The sequence below is a fragment of the Malus sylvestris genome, chromosome 4, assembly GCF_916048215.2.
Source record: "Malus sylvestris chromosome 4, drMalSylv7.2, whole genome shotgun sequence".
NCBI lineage: Eukaryota > Viridiplantae > Streptophyta > Magnoliopsida > Rosales > Rosaceae > Malus > Malus sylvestris.
This window is the reverse complement of record NC_062263.1, coordinates 29,118,009-29,133,443: the sequence shown is the minus strand read 5'-3', so window position 1 is coordinate 29,133,443 and position 15,435 is coordinate 29,118,009. Positions and strand designations below refer to the sequence as shown.

The 15,435-nt window shown below is 38.9% G+C and overlaps 5 protein-coding genes, 1 non-coding gene and 1 pseudogene across 11 annotated transcripts; 5 read left to right on the top strand and 2 right to left on the bottom strand.

The window, feature by feature from the left end:
• The first annotated feature begins 223 nt into the window (after positions 1–223).
• On the top strand, positions 224–3,507 carry LOC126618310 (probable aldo-keto reductase 1). Its single transcript, XM_050286351.1, has 2 exons — positions 224–346; positions 3,244–3,507. The coding sequence occupies exons 1-2, from the start codon at positions 224–226 to the stop codon at positions 3,505–3,507; spliced, it is 387 nt and encodes a 128-aa protein (XP_050142308.1).
• A 6-nt stretch (positions 3,508–3,513) lies between these two features.
• Positions 3,514–4,783, top strand: LOC126617940 (probable aldo-keto reductase 1; annotated as a pseudogene).
• Positions 4,784–5,314: 531 nt separating this feature from the next.
• Positions 5,315–5,385, top strand: TRNAG-GCC (transfer RNA glycine (anticodon GCC)). The gene has a single exon. It is a non-coding gene; the product is annotated as a tRNA-Gly (tRNA).
• Positions 5,386–5,544: 159 nt separating this feature from the next.
• LOC126617941 (PITH domain-containing protein At3g04780-like) lies at positions 5,545–8,169 on the bottom strand. Its single transcript, XM_050286019.1, has 8 exons — positions 8,001–8,169; positions 7,699–7,785; positions 7,325–7,448; positions 6,429–6,477; positions 6,284–6,341; positions 6,118–6,164; positions 5,949–6,026; positions 5,545–5,798 (listed from the first exon to the last, which is right to left on the bottom strand). The coding sequence occupies exons 1-8, from the start codon at positions 8,037–8,039 to the stop codon at positions 5,747–5,749; spliced, it is 534 nt and encodes a 177-aa protein (XP_050141976.1). The 5' UTR covers positions 8,040–8,169; the 3' UTR covers positions 5,545–5,746.
• Positions 8,170–10,128: 1,959 nt separating this feature from the next.
• On the top strand, positions 10,129–12,235 carry LOC126617935 (probable ribose-5-phosphate isomerase 3, chloroplastic). 6 transcript variants are annotated; one of them, XR_007621591.1, is made up of 3 exons: positions 10,129–11,160; positions 11,545–11,646; positions 12,032–12,235. XR_007621591.1 is itself a non-coding variant. In XM_050286015.1 (2 exons), exon 1 carries the CDS (start codon positions 10,284–10,286, stop codon positions 11,130–11,132), a length of 849 nt encoding a protein of 282 aa, XP_050141972.1. In that variant the 5' UTR covers positions 10,129–10,283; the 3' UTR covers positions 11,133–11,160; positions 12,032–12,235. The 6 variants fall into 6 exon arrangements, 3 of the variants coding, with proteins under 3 accessions (XP_050141972.1, XP_050141970.1, XP_050141971.1); XR_007621590.1 differs by having other exon boundaries at positions 11,826–12,099; XR_007621592.1 differs by having other exon boundaries at positions 11,523–11,646; positions 11,826–12,099.
• Positions 12,236–12,404: 169 nt separating this feature from the next.
• LOC126617939 (uncharacterized) lies at positions 12,405–14,106 on the bottom strand. Its single transcript, XM_050286018.1, has 6 exons — positions 13,902–14,106; positions 13,578–13,730; positions 13,392–13,472; positions 13,156–13,287; positions 12,973–13,047; positions 12,405–12,669 (listed from the first exon to the last, which is right to left on the bottom strand). Exons 1-6 carry the CDS (start codon positions 13,999–14,001, stop codon positions 12,593–12,595), a joined length of 618 nt encoding a protein of 205 aa, XP_050141975.1. The 5' UTR covers positions 14,002–14,106; the 3' UTR covers positions 12,405–12,592.
• Positions 14,107–14,497: 391 nt separating this feature from the next.
• Positions 14,498–15,226, top strand: LOC126618309 (phloretin 4'-O-glucosyltransferase-like). Its single transcript, XM_050286350.1, has one exon. It carries the CDS (start codon positions 14,498–14,500, stop codon positions 15,224–15,226), a length of 729 nt encoding a protein of 242 aa, XP_050142307.1.
• Positions 15,227–15,435: the final 209 nt, after the last annotated feature.

Genomic DNA, 15,435 nt, shown 5'->3' with positions numbered 1-15,435 from the left:
GATACTATCAGAGAGAGAGAGGAGTGCAAAGTTTGTAGAGTCAAATTGGGCAGCCAGCCAAGAACTTGAAATAAAATATATCTAACATCGCATATTAGATTTTGCAACACCCAATTTTTCAATATATCTTTTCTTCATTGTTTGTGTTACAAAAATCATTCTTCTACTGCCCAGTTTGCATAATTAATCTAACAAATTATTTGCTGCTTTGCGAGGGCAAGGGATGTCTATTGCCGCCGATGAGAATGGTATCGCCCTAATAAAACATGCCTTCAGTAAAGGAATCACTTTCTTTGACACAGCCGATGTGTACGGACCTCATGCGAATGAAATTCTTCTTGGGAAGGTATGTATTTCCGCTCACGAGTTTATGAAGTTACTTAACTGAGAATTTACTGCATGCATGCGTAAAAAGGGACCCCAAGCCAACAAGGCTTCCTGCTTTGCGAGGGTTGGGAGAACGTCTAAGGTATACAGCCTTGATGCATGCATGATAGATATAAATTGTGAAGTAGCAGACAATTTGCTAATTGTCTATGTCTCCGTGTTTCGTATGTGTTTTGGATAAAGGAGCAGAAATATGCAGCTTCCGTACATGCTATGTGTGTTGGATTTGTGACCAAGTGGACAACAAGCCAAAATATCTTTCGGCTAATAAAATAGAATAAGGAAAAGGGGGAGATCATTATGATGTCTAGCCCTTGATTTGTGGCTTTTGCAAAGGCAAAGAATATGTGGCCTTGTGTGATGAGTGCAGCTGAAAGAGAGAAGAGGAGAAACAAAAGGCCCCGCCTTCTCTCTCTCCTCTTCTCTCTTTCGGCTGCACTCATCACACAAGGCCACATATTCTTTGCCTTTGTAAAAGCCACAAATCAAGGGCTAGACATCATAATGATGTCCCCCTTTTCCTTATTCTATTTTATTAGCCGAAAGGTATTTTGGCTTGTTGTCCACTTGGTCACAAATCCAACAATCTCCACCTTGACCAAGTTCCGAAAGCATCACAGAGAATCGAATCAACAATCACCATAAGCACCCAAAGTACAAACTAAAGACAACGGAAACTAAATCAAATTCCCCAAACTTACCAGTGCTCATAACAATTTCCACCTCGACTCAAATTGTACCAAAGCCAACGAAAGTGAACATTTCTCTACCGTCTTCTCCAAATTTGCAAACCATAAGTGCCTTGATCAAAACAAAAGGTGATTCAAACGAAGAACTGAAATTCTTCAATATCACCAACAAAAGATCAAGCACACCATACCAAAGTTGGACACACAACGAACTCCACCTGCTCACAAACACCATGGTCTTAAACTGCACCAATAGACTCATTCACATAGCATGGCACATTCTCCAAGTGAAAACTGATTACAAATTTGGCAACAAGGTCTCACATACCACATACAAAAATATGCCCTTCACTCAAGTTTACCATCATCACATGAGCACCAACAGGACAACCAAAATTTCAAATTCAAATAATCAGCAGGAGATCCAAAACCAACCAAATAGCAGTGGCAAACATATCCAACCAAATGTACATAAACCAAACAAAGTTAGAAAGCATATAACTTGCCTTCTACAAGAGGGTTCCACACAAAAGTTCTGCAGTGCATGTGGTGTATCCAAAATAGTGTGGTGCCTCACTATCCAAACTTGCATAACTCAACAAATTGGCCCTCACAAACTCCTCCAATGTTTCCATCAACTTGCTCCAAAGGCAACTAGTGGGAGTGAAGAAAAAAAAATCCTTTGCCGTTGAAAAAAAAATGCCAAAGAGAAGAAAACTTAATCCTTTTTTTTTTCAGCCAACAACATCATTTGTCATCATGATGTCATTCTACCAAAACAAATGCCGAAAGAAAAGGAACCAACGTTTTCTTTTCAATGCTCAACAGCTTCTACTTTTTCTCCTTCCCACTCAACTCGTCGACAACAGCCCACAAACACCGCCGGTGCAAAGATGACCAACAAAGAATCTACCAAAACAGTACACTACACCTGCAGCCTTCGAACACCAACATTTCAACAACATTGCAGCAGATATGCTGTTTTCGGAACCATTCTCCAATCTGCGAGCTCAGGGACTGCAGCATGGTCCCTTACCATCCTTCTTCAACGCCACGCATTTCGCAGCAATGCAAACAAAACTTATGTCTCCAATTAACCAAATGCCAAAGTCATTCCTCCTGTCAAAATTTTCAATATCATATTTCACCAACATATTCGAAGGTTTCATATACATACTAGTACAAAACCCTAAAGTTGAAATCCGGAGCTCTGATACCACTTGTTGTGCGGAAGCGTCAAATATGAAACCAATAAACTACAACGGCAAAATATGACAAGACAAATAATCCAAAAGACACAAGGATTTATACTGGTTCGGCGTAAGCCTACATCCAGTTCCGAGACGACGAGGAAATTCCACTAATATCAAAAGGAGATTACAAATAGAGTTTTAACTCTCAAACCTAAATCTCACATACTACCAATAGCTCTCACTCAAACTAAGAAACAAATGGAGAAGAAGAAACACATATCAAAATCCTTCTCTCCCAAAAGCTACACAAGTAGCACCAACATCTTTGATTGAGTGATTACTAACAAAATAGGATTATTACAAATGGTGGAAAGGAGCAGCTCATATTCAAATGGGAGAGCCGAATGCTCTCCCTGGTTTCTCTCATCTGCCGCTCCCCCACATCCAAAGGCATAACCAAATGCCTTAATATAAACAAAAGGCCCCGCCTTCTCTCTCTCCGTTTCTCTCTTTCGGCTGCACTCATCACACAATGCCACATATTCTTTGCCTTTCTAAAAGCCACAAATCAGGGCTAGACATCATAATGATGTCCCCCTTTTCCTTATTCTATTTTATTAGTAATCACTCAATCAAAGATGTTGGTGCTACTTGTGTAGCTTTTGGGAGAGAAGAATTTTGATATGTGTTTCTTCTTCTCCATTTGTTTCTTAGTTTGAGTGAGAGCTATTGGTTGTATGTGGGATTTAGGTTTGAGAGTTAAAACTCTATTTGTAATCTCCTTTTGATATTAGTGGAATTTCCTCGCCGTCTCGAAACTGGATGTAGGCTTACGCCGAACAAGTATAAATCCTTGTGTCTTTTGGATTATTTGTCTTGTCATATTTTGCCGTTGTAGTTTATTGGTTTCATATTTGACGCTTCCGCACAACAATGTGTTCATTAATTCTAACTGCAACGTTTGCATAATTTAGGCCTTGAAGCAGTTGCCAAAGGAGAAAGTTCAAGTAGCTACAAAGTTTGGTATTGTTGGACAGGCGGATCCTCCTATTATTTCAGCGAAGGGAACTCCTGAGTATGTCCGCTTATCCTGCGAGGGGAGCTTGAAACGTCTTGATGTGGACTACATTGATCTGTACTATTACCACCGGGTGGACACTTCGGTGCCTATTGAGGAAACTGAACGTCATTCTCTTCCTCAATCCACTAAGCACCAAACTTGTATAAAAATTTCTTAGATACCTATATTTTCGTGGAGCTTAGATGCATGAGATGAAGAAACTAGTGGAAGAAGGAAAAGTAAAGTATATCGGGTTATCTGAAGCCAGCCCGAACACAGTAAGGAGGGCACACACAGTTCATCCGATCACAGATTTACAAATCGAGTGGTCCCTCTGGACTCGTGATATTGAGGAAGATATTGTTCCACTTTGCAGGTACGTTCAAAATCCAATCTGAAACTCTGAGTTATGCAAAACTGTTACCATGAATTGTTTCCATAATTCCATTCTGTAAGTAGAAAAGGGAATGTTTTTGAAGATGATCTCGTAGTGTTTATGAAATGTTTTTCTCAATGTTATCGCATACAGGGAGCTTCGCATTGGAATGGTTCCATATAGTACACTTGGTCGTGGATTTTTCGGTGGCAAAGGTGTAGTTGACAGTGTTTCTGCAAATAGTTATGTGGTAATTTCTTCTCCTCAGTCCTTTGTAAAAGTAAATGTTGGTCCTGTGGAATAACACTTGGGGTTAACGGAGCTCGCGTAATCATTAAAAGTGTTGCATCCACAAGATTCCTATTGAAACCTTGTTTTTCTTCGTTTTGTAAGACCTCACAGCCCCGGTAGGAGAAAACTTAGACAAGAACAAGAACACGTACAATCGAGTAGAAATCCTCAGTAAAAAACTCTCCTGCTCAACTAGCACTAGCATGGGTTCTCCACCAAGGAAATGATGTTGTACCTATCCCGGGTGAGTCCTCGTAACACTTTCATTCTCTTCAACTTCGATCGATGTAAAATCTGCTACATAGCACCTGAAGCTCATTGTTTCCATGCTAGTGAGTTTAACTCGCTTGATATTTCATGTTTCTTTTGTGGTTACAAATCTTCCTAAGTATATTTTACACACCCGGGAATCAGGCGACGAAAAATAATTACTCTCCATCGACACATTGTTCATCGGCTTTTGAATTTCGGCTGCAGGGACAACAAAGATTAGGAACCTGGACTCCAACATTGGCTCCTTGGCAGTGAAGCTGAAGGAAGAAAACGTGAAAGAAGTTTCTGATGCTGTATCAATCCACCAAGTAGCTGGTGATAGAGATAATGGGCGCCTGATAGGGTTGCAATGGAAGCTCGCCAACACTCCTCCTCTGAAAGGCTCTAAGATCTGAGCTTTAGGACATGGAAACGTTTCGATCTCCCTGTCGAGAAATTTTTAATTTTGACAAAAACACAAGTGGTACACCACGTGTTTTAATAGAAGTGGTGGGAAATTTTATTTTTTAAGTTATTAACTTTTTAGTACACATATCTCACAATTTATATAGTAATACGTGTATCACCCCAATACGTGTATCACCCCGATCACACTAAAAAAATCTCTCCTCACTGTCGGACTTGACTAACATTGTTCTTTGTGAACTGACCCTGCTATTTACACCCTTAGACGGTCATCGTGCACTTTTTCTTGTATGAAAAATACATAAGAGAAGAGTGCGAGGTGATATTTTTATACGTCTAAACTTTGGAATTTTTTTTATAGTAGTCACTCATGCTTTTGGGCTTGAGTTTAGCAAATTAAGCATTGAATTTTTTATAAGCTGTTGTGTAATTTAAATAGAGTTTGAATCTCTCTGGTATTATTCTTTTTATCGTAACTATCTTATTTTTTTATCATTTGTTTATAGGCAATGTTAGACAAAATTAATAAAATAATTGCCAATGAGTCATTTTGCAATTGAGGACAAATCCAGTTTAGTTTCTTTTTCAGTTCCTCTATGCTGCGTTCAATAATTAAGGGGGAGCCGCATCCAACACATTAGCACCAGTGGTCTAGTGGTAGAATAGTACCCTGCCACGGTACAGACCCGGGTTCGATTCCCGGCTGGTGCATTTCTTTTTTTTAATTTTACCATCTTTTTATAATTTTTTTTCTTTCATAAATATACTATGAGAGAGAAGTGCAAAGTTTCTAGTTAAATTGCGCAGCAAAGCCAAGAGAGATAAAATATCTCACGTGACACATCAATGTGAAAAACTGGAGAGAGTAAGTCCCTAAAAAGACTTGTCGTATGCGCTGACCTTGGGATAGTGTAACAAGTTCGGTGAAGAATCCCAACAGAAAGTAGATAATAATCCTGAAATATAATATGCAACATAAACCAAATAGGGTTGCTAGATGATCACTATGGTTTTTAAATTTGGATGATCCAATTTGTTCATTCTTCTACTTCTTCTACTTTTCTCTCCTTCTTCAGTGTCCGTCCTCAATTTTCTTCAAGCCCTTCATGTCTGTCGTTTCCACCCTACATAACACGATGAAAAAGCCATCAGATACGTACAGCATGTAATATACGTCGATACTGTTATCAAAATGGAAGATCGGTCACATGTCAGATGTACAAATCAACAGAACGTAGACCGTGTAATGTGATTGAGGAATAATAGAAACTTACGTTGTTCCACAAAGAACAATCTTTTGAACTTTTGTGCTTTCTGAGCCGGATTGATTGTCCTCGATAAAAACAGTCAAGCTGAAACAAATATAACGACTTTCAATTGAATCAGATCGACTAAGAGCAAATAAACTAGTATATGAACAGAAAATAGGTTTGAGTAAGATACCTGCGAACATTTTGAAACTTGACATACTTCAAAACAACTGGTTTTCCCTGTAACGTATAAAAATAACATCAAATATAACACAGAACTCTTCCAAATATGCATCGCTGAATTGGCTTCGCCAAGCAAAAGAATCACATAGTAGATGTCGTAGTTACAGAATCCTAACCTTTAAATTATCAGGGGATAAATCAATGGTGTCACTTGCTGGGTAGTCATTGACGTTGCTGCCATAATCAATAAGAAATGCATTTATCAATTAAACTGAATGCATTCATCCACGATCGATGAAGGTAATTGTTGCAGAATAATACCTGAATCCCATGTGCTCCTTGTTTGAAAAAAGTTTCATGGTCTTGGGACCTAAATATCATTCTTAAGGTTAGAACAGTATCAAACATCATTTCATATATCGTTCCGAAGAAAAAATTTCAGGATAAAACATATAACGAAAACTACAATTTGGTTAACTAAGAGGCCAAGTAAAGAGAAAAGAAAAATGAAAAAACATAGACGAAGCAAAGTGGTATAAAAGCCAAGAAGGCTGGAAAACCATCTTTCTCAGGGGAAGTTCATATCCCATTCCTGTAATATAACCTTGAACAATGCCAACATTGAGAAAACATTCATTTGTTCAATGGTTTTCCAGCAAAGAAGAAAACTTTGTGCGATAACAGTTACGATATGCAGGCCAAAAATGCTCCATTATCAACTTTCGTGTTCACTCAATTAGTAGTTGCTGCTTAGGCTTATTTTTTTTTAAATACAATGACATTACACCAATTTTTGGATTACAATCACCAAATGAGAAAAAACATGATCCTTTTGCAATTTGGTTGAGATCGGTAGCTTCTTAATCTCCATGGTTACAAAAACATATATTTATGTATAATCAAAACTTTCATTGTCCTTATAAACCGTAAAACAGTGAATATGACAAGAGATCAAATACATTGTTACTGTGAACCCTAAATGAAATATGTTGGGACGGCTCCACTGTCATAAGATTTTATAACGAAAGATAGAAGCAAGTGCCAAGAAAATCAAAGAAACGTAACATCAATACCGAAAACAAATAACACCTTCAAGAACAGTCGCCTATGCATTCAGATCAAAGCATATCAGTGTATTCAAGCATAGCACTAACAAGATTAATTTAGCAAGCACGGTCACATGCAGCTGAACTGTATTAAGAAACATTGAATGCTACCTTCGTCTTCAGGCCCCTTGACGATGATAGAGTGTAGTTTTACGACTTGAAGAAAAGGTATATAAATCAAAAGCTGCTCATCCGCATCGCTCTCCAGATTCAAACCATCATCTTCTCTATAACCCTAATCGTTAATCAGCAAGAGTAAGTAAGTAAAACTCCCCGTTACATCCAATCCAACACATGTTCAAGTACTAATCGAACTATATCATTAAAACACAAAAACTGAAATTACACAACATCAATCGTAAATCTTAACAATATTTTAACAAAACCCCATCAAATTACATCCAAGAAACAATAACAAAACAAATAATTCTCCAGGTAAAAAAGATTAAAACAAGTGAAACAGAGTGAACAATTATAAAATTTACCTGCTTGAGAGCGTTGGCAACAGAGTGAGAAGTGCTTTGGTTGAGGCATTCAACACCTGACCAATCTATGAAGTCCAATAGATCAACCTGCCCCAAAAACAAAATTAGCAGCCTTTAAGCAGTGTCGTACTGCAGGATCAGAATTTGGAATTCTCTGGGCCGGGAAAGAAATTGGGTAATTCAAAAACTGGGTTTTGATCTTTAGGAGAAACCCAGATGCCAGATTCAAACTTTTTCCCACCAATTTTCGGATGTTGTTTTTACTTTTAGCGACGAAATTGGGAAGAGGGTGTTTTACTTACTTGGCTTCTTTGGATTGCACTAGCCGATTCTGCAGACATGGTTGACGAGATTGACAGTTTGAGTTGAAATTTGGACGACGGGAACGAGAGAGACAGAGAGAGACAGAGAGAGAGATGGGAGTTTGGGGTACGAAAGCTATATATTGTGGGTCAGTTGAAGAATCCGAAGCCGAAGAGATGCAGGTTTACCGCTTAGGAATAAAAACTTACATATAACAAGTTGTTATAAATAAGCAAAAGTTAAAGTGATAATTTTTATTAGTGACACGAACGAAGCAGATGTTAAATATCATATTTTGCCTATAACAAGAGGATGAGAGATAAATGAGGGAGGAAGAAATACTGATGTTATTGATCTTTAATTCTATTTATAAAGCAACCCAAACGAACATAATAATTACATCTTAAAAAGCACAGCACACATTTTTTGAAAGTATCACACAAATACAATCATCATTATTTTTCCAAGTCCACATTACTACATGGGCATTCATTAATCCATCAATGTTTACAACACAAGTGTATTATTAAACAAGGAATGTCACACAGAAGAGGATAAATTTATTTTGTTAGTTTTTTTTCTTACTATAAATTTACTTTTCTCTTTTCTATAAAATAAAATATTTTTTTAATAGGTAGATTTAGAGTTAAATCATGCTTTTTTTATATATTAGTATTGAACTCTTCATCTATGACCATTGAAATTAAATATCTTTATTTACAAGTTGAAAAAAATATCACTCGATCATATCATTAAGTGGCAAGTAGATGTGTCTTAGAGTGGAAAAATTTGTAAACTCAAACGACCGTACCACATGATTGTTCGTCTGTCAATATATATGACTACTCTATTTATTTTGATCCCTTCCAACCCCCTTCTTCCAATGCCACCTTCTTAGTCTAGTATCGATCCTACTTTCTTGTGTTAGGTTATCATACAAAAACGTTCGAACTAAAGAATTTTTCAGATTAGATGTTTTCTTTCTCTTCCAAAACGGTTTATGTTGAGATGAAACATGTTTTTAGCAATACAAATATTGTAGTTGACTTTGGTTACACAAATTTGATGCAAATTAACAATTACTTTATTCAACAAAAATAAATAAATAAATAAATAAAGGTCCTTGTGTTCTTGCTATCTAGTTGGTGAGTACTGATCTAGTTGTGGGAGCAGCTGGTCAGCACTCAATTTTCATAGATTTGATTGAATCACAGATGGTTACCAAACAATCACGCCAACAAGATAAATATAATATACACAAATTGAAATTTACCACCCGCAAATCCATTGAATCTAATTTTTGTTCCAATGAATTAAATTTCAACATATCTGCCCTCGATTCTTCATCTTGTAAAAGAGATAATTCTTTTTATTCTTATTTTTTTGTCAAACGATAAATATATTATATTAGAGAGCCGACAAGGTTCGAACTCACGTCGTAGTGCAAAGCGAACACTCTTCTCTACCACTGTAGTTGAGGGTCACTTGTGATATTTCTTTCTATTCTAATGACACAATTATTTGTTAAGAAAATGTATGATTAACAATTTACCTTATTTTCAAATCACCTACATTTCAAAAGTGTAAAACTTAACCCCATGGACTTACATTCACAGGAAGTGATTTTCACACGTTTTCAAATCATCTAAATTTCAAAAGTGTAAAACTTAACCCCATGAACTTATATTCACGGCAAGTGATTTTCACACGCATTTTTTTTACATACTTTTGTTTATTTATGTCATTCAAATCATATAAATCAAAAGAGAATCAGTTACTCGAATATTCAAACTTAGAGAGAAAATATATATATTTTTTTTTAAAGTACAATAACAGTAAATATTATTTTAGACTATAAGTACGAACTTAAATTATATTGAAACTCTAATGAAAGGTAAAAGATGTGTAATCCTAATCCTCTATTTTTATTTTTTTTTTAAACAAACGATATTATATACACTAAAGGAAAGAATGTGAGCTTAACCTCATAATAGGTTAACAATAATGTGATTCAAATTCACATTTAACGAGAATCGAATCTAACAACTCTTAATCCTCACCCACAACCTCTTATCTCAACCAAACCAAATAGCAAGCCACCACCACCAACCACCCACCCCAAAAACGTCACATTTTGTATATCCAAAGCATAAACCTTTGAAAATACAAAAAAACAGAGCTCACAGGAACAAACAAAAAACAGAGGAAGCAAAATCCACCTCTTATTTCCTCTCCAATTCTCCTTCTTCTATCTTCCTCCTCCTCCACTCTCCACTTCTTCAATGGCTTCCTCCGCCATATCCCTCCTCTCCCCCCACAATGCCTCCACCGCCACCCACCTTTTCCTGCGCACCCCCAAATCCCCTAACATGCGCTCACCTTCTTCCTACAGGCCCATGTCCGTCAAAGCCCGCACAGTCCCTGCCCTCACTCAAGACGACCTCAAGAAGCTAGCCGCCGACAAGGCCGTCGAGTACGTCAAATCCGGTATGGTCCTTGGCCTCGGAACTGGCTCCACTGCCGCCTTCGTGGTCTCCAAGCTCGGGGAGCTTCTCAAATCCGGCGAATTGAAGGACATCGTCGGAGTCCCGACTTCCAAGCGCACGGAGGACCAAGCTCGCCAGTTGGGTATTCCCCTTTCGGTGCTTGACGACCACCCGAAGATCGATTTGGCGATCGACGGCGCCGATGAGGTCGACCCAAATCTCGATTTGGTCAAAGGGCGCGGCGGAGCTTTGCTGAGGGAGAAGATGGTGGAGGCGGCGTCGGAGAAGTTTGTGGTGGTGGCGGATGAGACGAAGCTAGTGACTGGGCTCGGTGGAAGCGGGCTGGCAATGCCCGTGGAGGTGGTGCAGTTCTGCTGGAAGTACAACTTGGTGAGGCTTCAGGAGCTGTTTAAGGAAGAAGGGGTGGAGGCGAAATTGAGGATCGACGGCGACGGGAAGCCGTATGTGACTGATAACTTCAATTACATTGTGGATTTGTACTTCCAGACTCCGATTAAAGACGGGCCGGCGGCAGGGAAGGAGATTTTGAAATTTGAAGGGGTTGTGGAACATGGGTTGTTCTTGGACATGGCGACGGCGGTGATCATTGCGGGCACGGATGGAGTGGATGTGAAGACCAAGTGATTGGCTTTTTTCGGGTTCTCCGGTGGTGGTGAGTATTTGGAATCTCCATTAGTACTCTGTTTTTTTCCATATTTTTGGGGGGTTTTGGTACTTGCTGCTTGTTGTTCAGTATTTACTGGTGAAATTTAGCTGCTTTGGTGTAATTTTAGATTGGCGAAATGGGAAATTTGTCGAAAATTCTGCATTCGATAGTCTTATTGTTTGTTGAGCATTGCGGTTTCGACCAGTGGTATACTAATGATACTAAAGAATGATGGAATTGTGAATTGTGAAATAATGTGAAATGAATTACCTTCGTGCTTCTGCGATTTTCAGTCACCCGAATGGACCTCGTTACTGTCTTAGATTCTTAGCTCACACTTCTGCTATTATATTTTGAGTTATTGGCAGTCCTGTTTCTGTATAATTTTAGGAGAGTATACTGAGAACTGCCTCCATCAACTGTAACCCAAGCTTTTCTTGAGGCTTTCGAGGGTCAAGTGATTCCCGCGTTTCAGTTTGTCTTCCAGAATAGGTAAGATTTCAACAACATTTCTTTTGAACTGATATTTAAACTTGGTAGCTTTTTGTGATCAATGTTACTCGAAAATGAACTGAGTATCGATCGGTGAACCACTTATGTTAGTAGTTAATCGCTCTCTTGTGTGATGTATGATGCATGTGGCTCTCTCTTTGCAATGGCATCTTAAAAAGTTATGGAGTAAAACGCTCGATGGTACACCTGTACTCAATGCTTGGATTACTACGTGTTACCAGTTAACTTGAAGCCTAAATCATACAGAACCTGCGATATGATTTCGGTTGCAACCTGAGTGGCGTATTTATAACTTGATCATGTTTTTGGTTGTGTTCTATTTATGTTGATGGCATCTGTCCTTCTAATTGTCTGGTAACGGCAGGTTTGATCAACGTGTAAAAGCTTTTCGATTGTTTTGGAAGTGTTCTAATGAATTTTTTTATTAGTGTATGACCTCTTTGTCTTCATTTCTTATGCTGATTGCATCAGTTCTAATTGTTTCACGAGGGTGGATTTTATCGACTTGTAAAATCTTTTCCTTTGTTGCGGAAAGTTGATTTGCTTATGACGTCGAGAAATCTATATCTACCCGGTGTATGTTAGTGTGTGTGCGTGTCTGTGTGCGTGTCTGTGTCTGTGTCTGTGTCTGTGTAGCTTAGAAAGCCATACAATACTTGTTGAAAATCTGCTCTGTCAATGATAGATGGTTCATAAAATTATTGTACTCGTAAAAATCTGTATACAAGTGCCGTATATGAGAGTCATCGGGCTATGACCGTGTGTCGATTTATTTACGTAAACAGACTTTATACAAACTGATGAACTGGGGATACATCAAAGCAATGTTACAACAAAAAAATGAATCTGAAGTGAGTGAAACTAAAGTATGATCAAACAAGAACAAATGTAATGCAGAATCTCGACCGTGGCGTTTTCTTGCACCCTACTTCCTCAGAATCAGACCCACAGACAGCATCACCACGGCCAACAACTGGAACTTTCCGGGCAAAAACGACGTAGCTGGAAAACGAGAGGAGCAAAAAAAAAAAAAAAAAAAAAAAAAAAGTCAACATATTGCGTCATTTGTGTGCTCAACATGGCTGAGTTGTAGAAATAAATTAAGCTATATTTTCAAAGTCAATTGCGTAGAAATGAACTTTTGAAACCTCAAGCCCCTTGACAAAGTCTTAATCCTTCTTGTCAAGCAAGTTAATTAGAAAATTAATCTAAAAACGACGTGGTTATCGTACAAGCTTTTAATTAGTTTGCCTTCACATTAAGTTTAAAATTCGATAACCCAAAACGAAGAACAAACAATCTCACCTTCACTATTGTCAGTGGAGGAATTTGAGTCTGCAACCTTAATTCCGAGGCTCTCGCAGTCAGCCTGAAGCGCGCCTGAAAGATTACGAAAAGATTAGAGCTCCCAGTACTTTCTCCAGCTTCTTGAAAGTTTGTAAGTATGTTCTAAACCAGGATTAAAACAAGTTTATTTAGTGTTCTTACATTGATAGTAGCAGGGAAAAGCCTTGACGTTGAGAAGATTAGTGGCGCTGGATTTGCATTCACAGAAGGGTGTGTAACGGTATGTGGTGTTCCTTACGCATTTACCTTCTCCGCAGTAAGCATAGTAACAAGCTGTTTAACACCCGAAAATACATGTTATTAGTAAAAAGAACCGAGTGATTAATTTAATTGTGGATTAACGGATGAGATGATCGAGCTGGTTTAGTGGTAATTACGATCAAGGGCGGATATATTGTTAGGAACATCATTCTGAGGAACTGGAGGTGGAGCTGGCTGGCAGTTGGTGTTCAGTGAGCCTGCAAAAACGTGAAAATTAGAATTGATCGATCATAAGTGACATCATGCAAAACGGAATCTCGCTTCTGAACATTTTATTTGAGAGGGAGAGGATTTGAGCTTACAGTTGGGGATGACACAGGGGAGAAACTGCAGATCATCGTCACCGTCACGCGTTCGCTTCCAGTTAGCGTCACACTCACATGTGTAACCTAATGGTTTGGTAAAATCGGCTTTGCACGTTCCCTTTCCACACTCAATTTGGTCACATATGTGAGCTGCAACAACAAGAAGATGTGTAAGAAGAAAGAAACCAACTGATACGAATAATAATAATAAAAAGGATTATATGTCGTTCATAAACATCTTCTCTTTGTTCGTCGAGCCTATGTGAGTTTCAGACAAATTTTGAAAAAAAAAATGTTTCGGAGAGAAAATGAAGTGCTTACCGCCAATAGTAGAGTTATTCGGCAAGTCCCAGGCGAAGGCAGCGATGGGCAGCGCTATCAGAAGCACAGCTAAAAAGGCCATGGAGTTAGAGAAAGCCATTTGTATCAGTTTTTTCACAGAGAGAGAGAGAGAGAGAGAGAGAAGAGGTTTATGTGAAGATGTGAAGGGGGTGTTGTTTCTGATGATGTTAGGCTCTCTCTATATATATATATATAAAGTTTGAAGGGGTTTCAAGATTTCTTAGCACCCAAACAAAGAAAATAAAAGAATTAATTATTTACTAAATCAACACGCTTATGAGCATAATTGATATGAGATTAAGACTGAAAATTTGTGAAGGTATCAAAGTGGAAGAGAAGCTTCCAATGGCGGCCTGAGTTTGTCAACTGGAAGAAGGTTCCATAATTTTTTTTAAAAACAAACGTGAAGAGGGGCAGTGGCGGATCCAGGAAATAATGTTTGGGGGGTCAATAAGGATAGCGCGCGCAGCGCGCAAATTTTTTTTAACAGAAACGACATGCATATCGTCATTTCATCAAGTCTACTTATTCTACTTCCAACAACTCCACGCACCTCCGCAATCACATGCGCTGCCATGGTGCAACACCGCTTTCTACTTGTCACATATCCGACTCAAGGCCACATCAACCCTTCCCTCCAATACGCCAAGCGCCTTATCAACACTACAGGTGCGCATGTCACCTTCGTTACCAGTCTCTTAGCTCATCATCACATAGGCAATGGCTCAATTCCAGATGGATTGACTTATGCGCCCTTCTCTGATGGGTACGATGACAGGTTTAAGCCCGGTGACAACATCGACCACTACATGTCGGAGTTGCGGCACCACGGAGCACAAGCCATCACCGACCTTGTAGTCGCAAGTGCAAACGAGGGTCACCCTTACACTTGCCTAGTCTACTCATTACTTCTCCCTTGGTCGGCAGGGATGGCACATGAACTTCACCTCCCACGCGTGCTGCTTTGGATTCAGCCAGCCACGGTTTTCGACATCTACTACTATTACTTTAACGGGTACAAAGATCTCATCCGGGATAATACTAGTTCTGGTACGAACAATGTCCTTCCATGTCCAATAGAATTACCAGGTTTGCCATTATCTTTCACAAGCCGAGACCTTCCCTCCTTCATGGTGGATACAAATCCGTACAATTTCGCCATGGAGTTCTTTCAGACCTTTCGTCAAACACTTGGTGTGCAGCCAAGGGGTCACACCAGCAGCTCCAAGGGGTCTCTAAGGTTGTTTCCATGGCTTCCAAGGAGTCGTGTGACCCCATTGACCCCACTGTGGATCCGCCATTGAAGAGGGGTTGTAATTGCCAAGCCAATTGTTCACGTCAAAGTTATCTTCAATAAAATGGGATTTTTTTCTCTTTGGGTCCACCTAGGGTTTGCCAAAGTCAACACGTCGATACTACTAGTACAAAGAATCATTCAGGTTTTGATCTCCAAGTTTATGGACATAATCACCTTTCAAATCCTAATATTTGATGACAACGAAAAAACCATAGA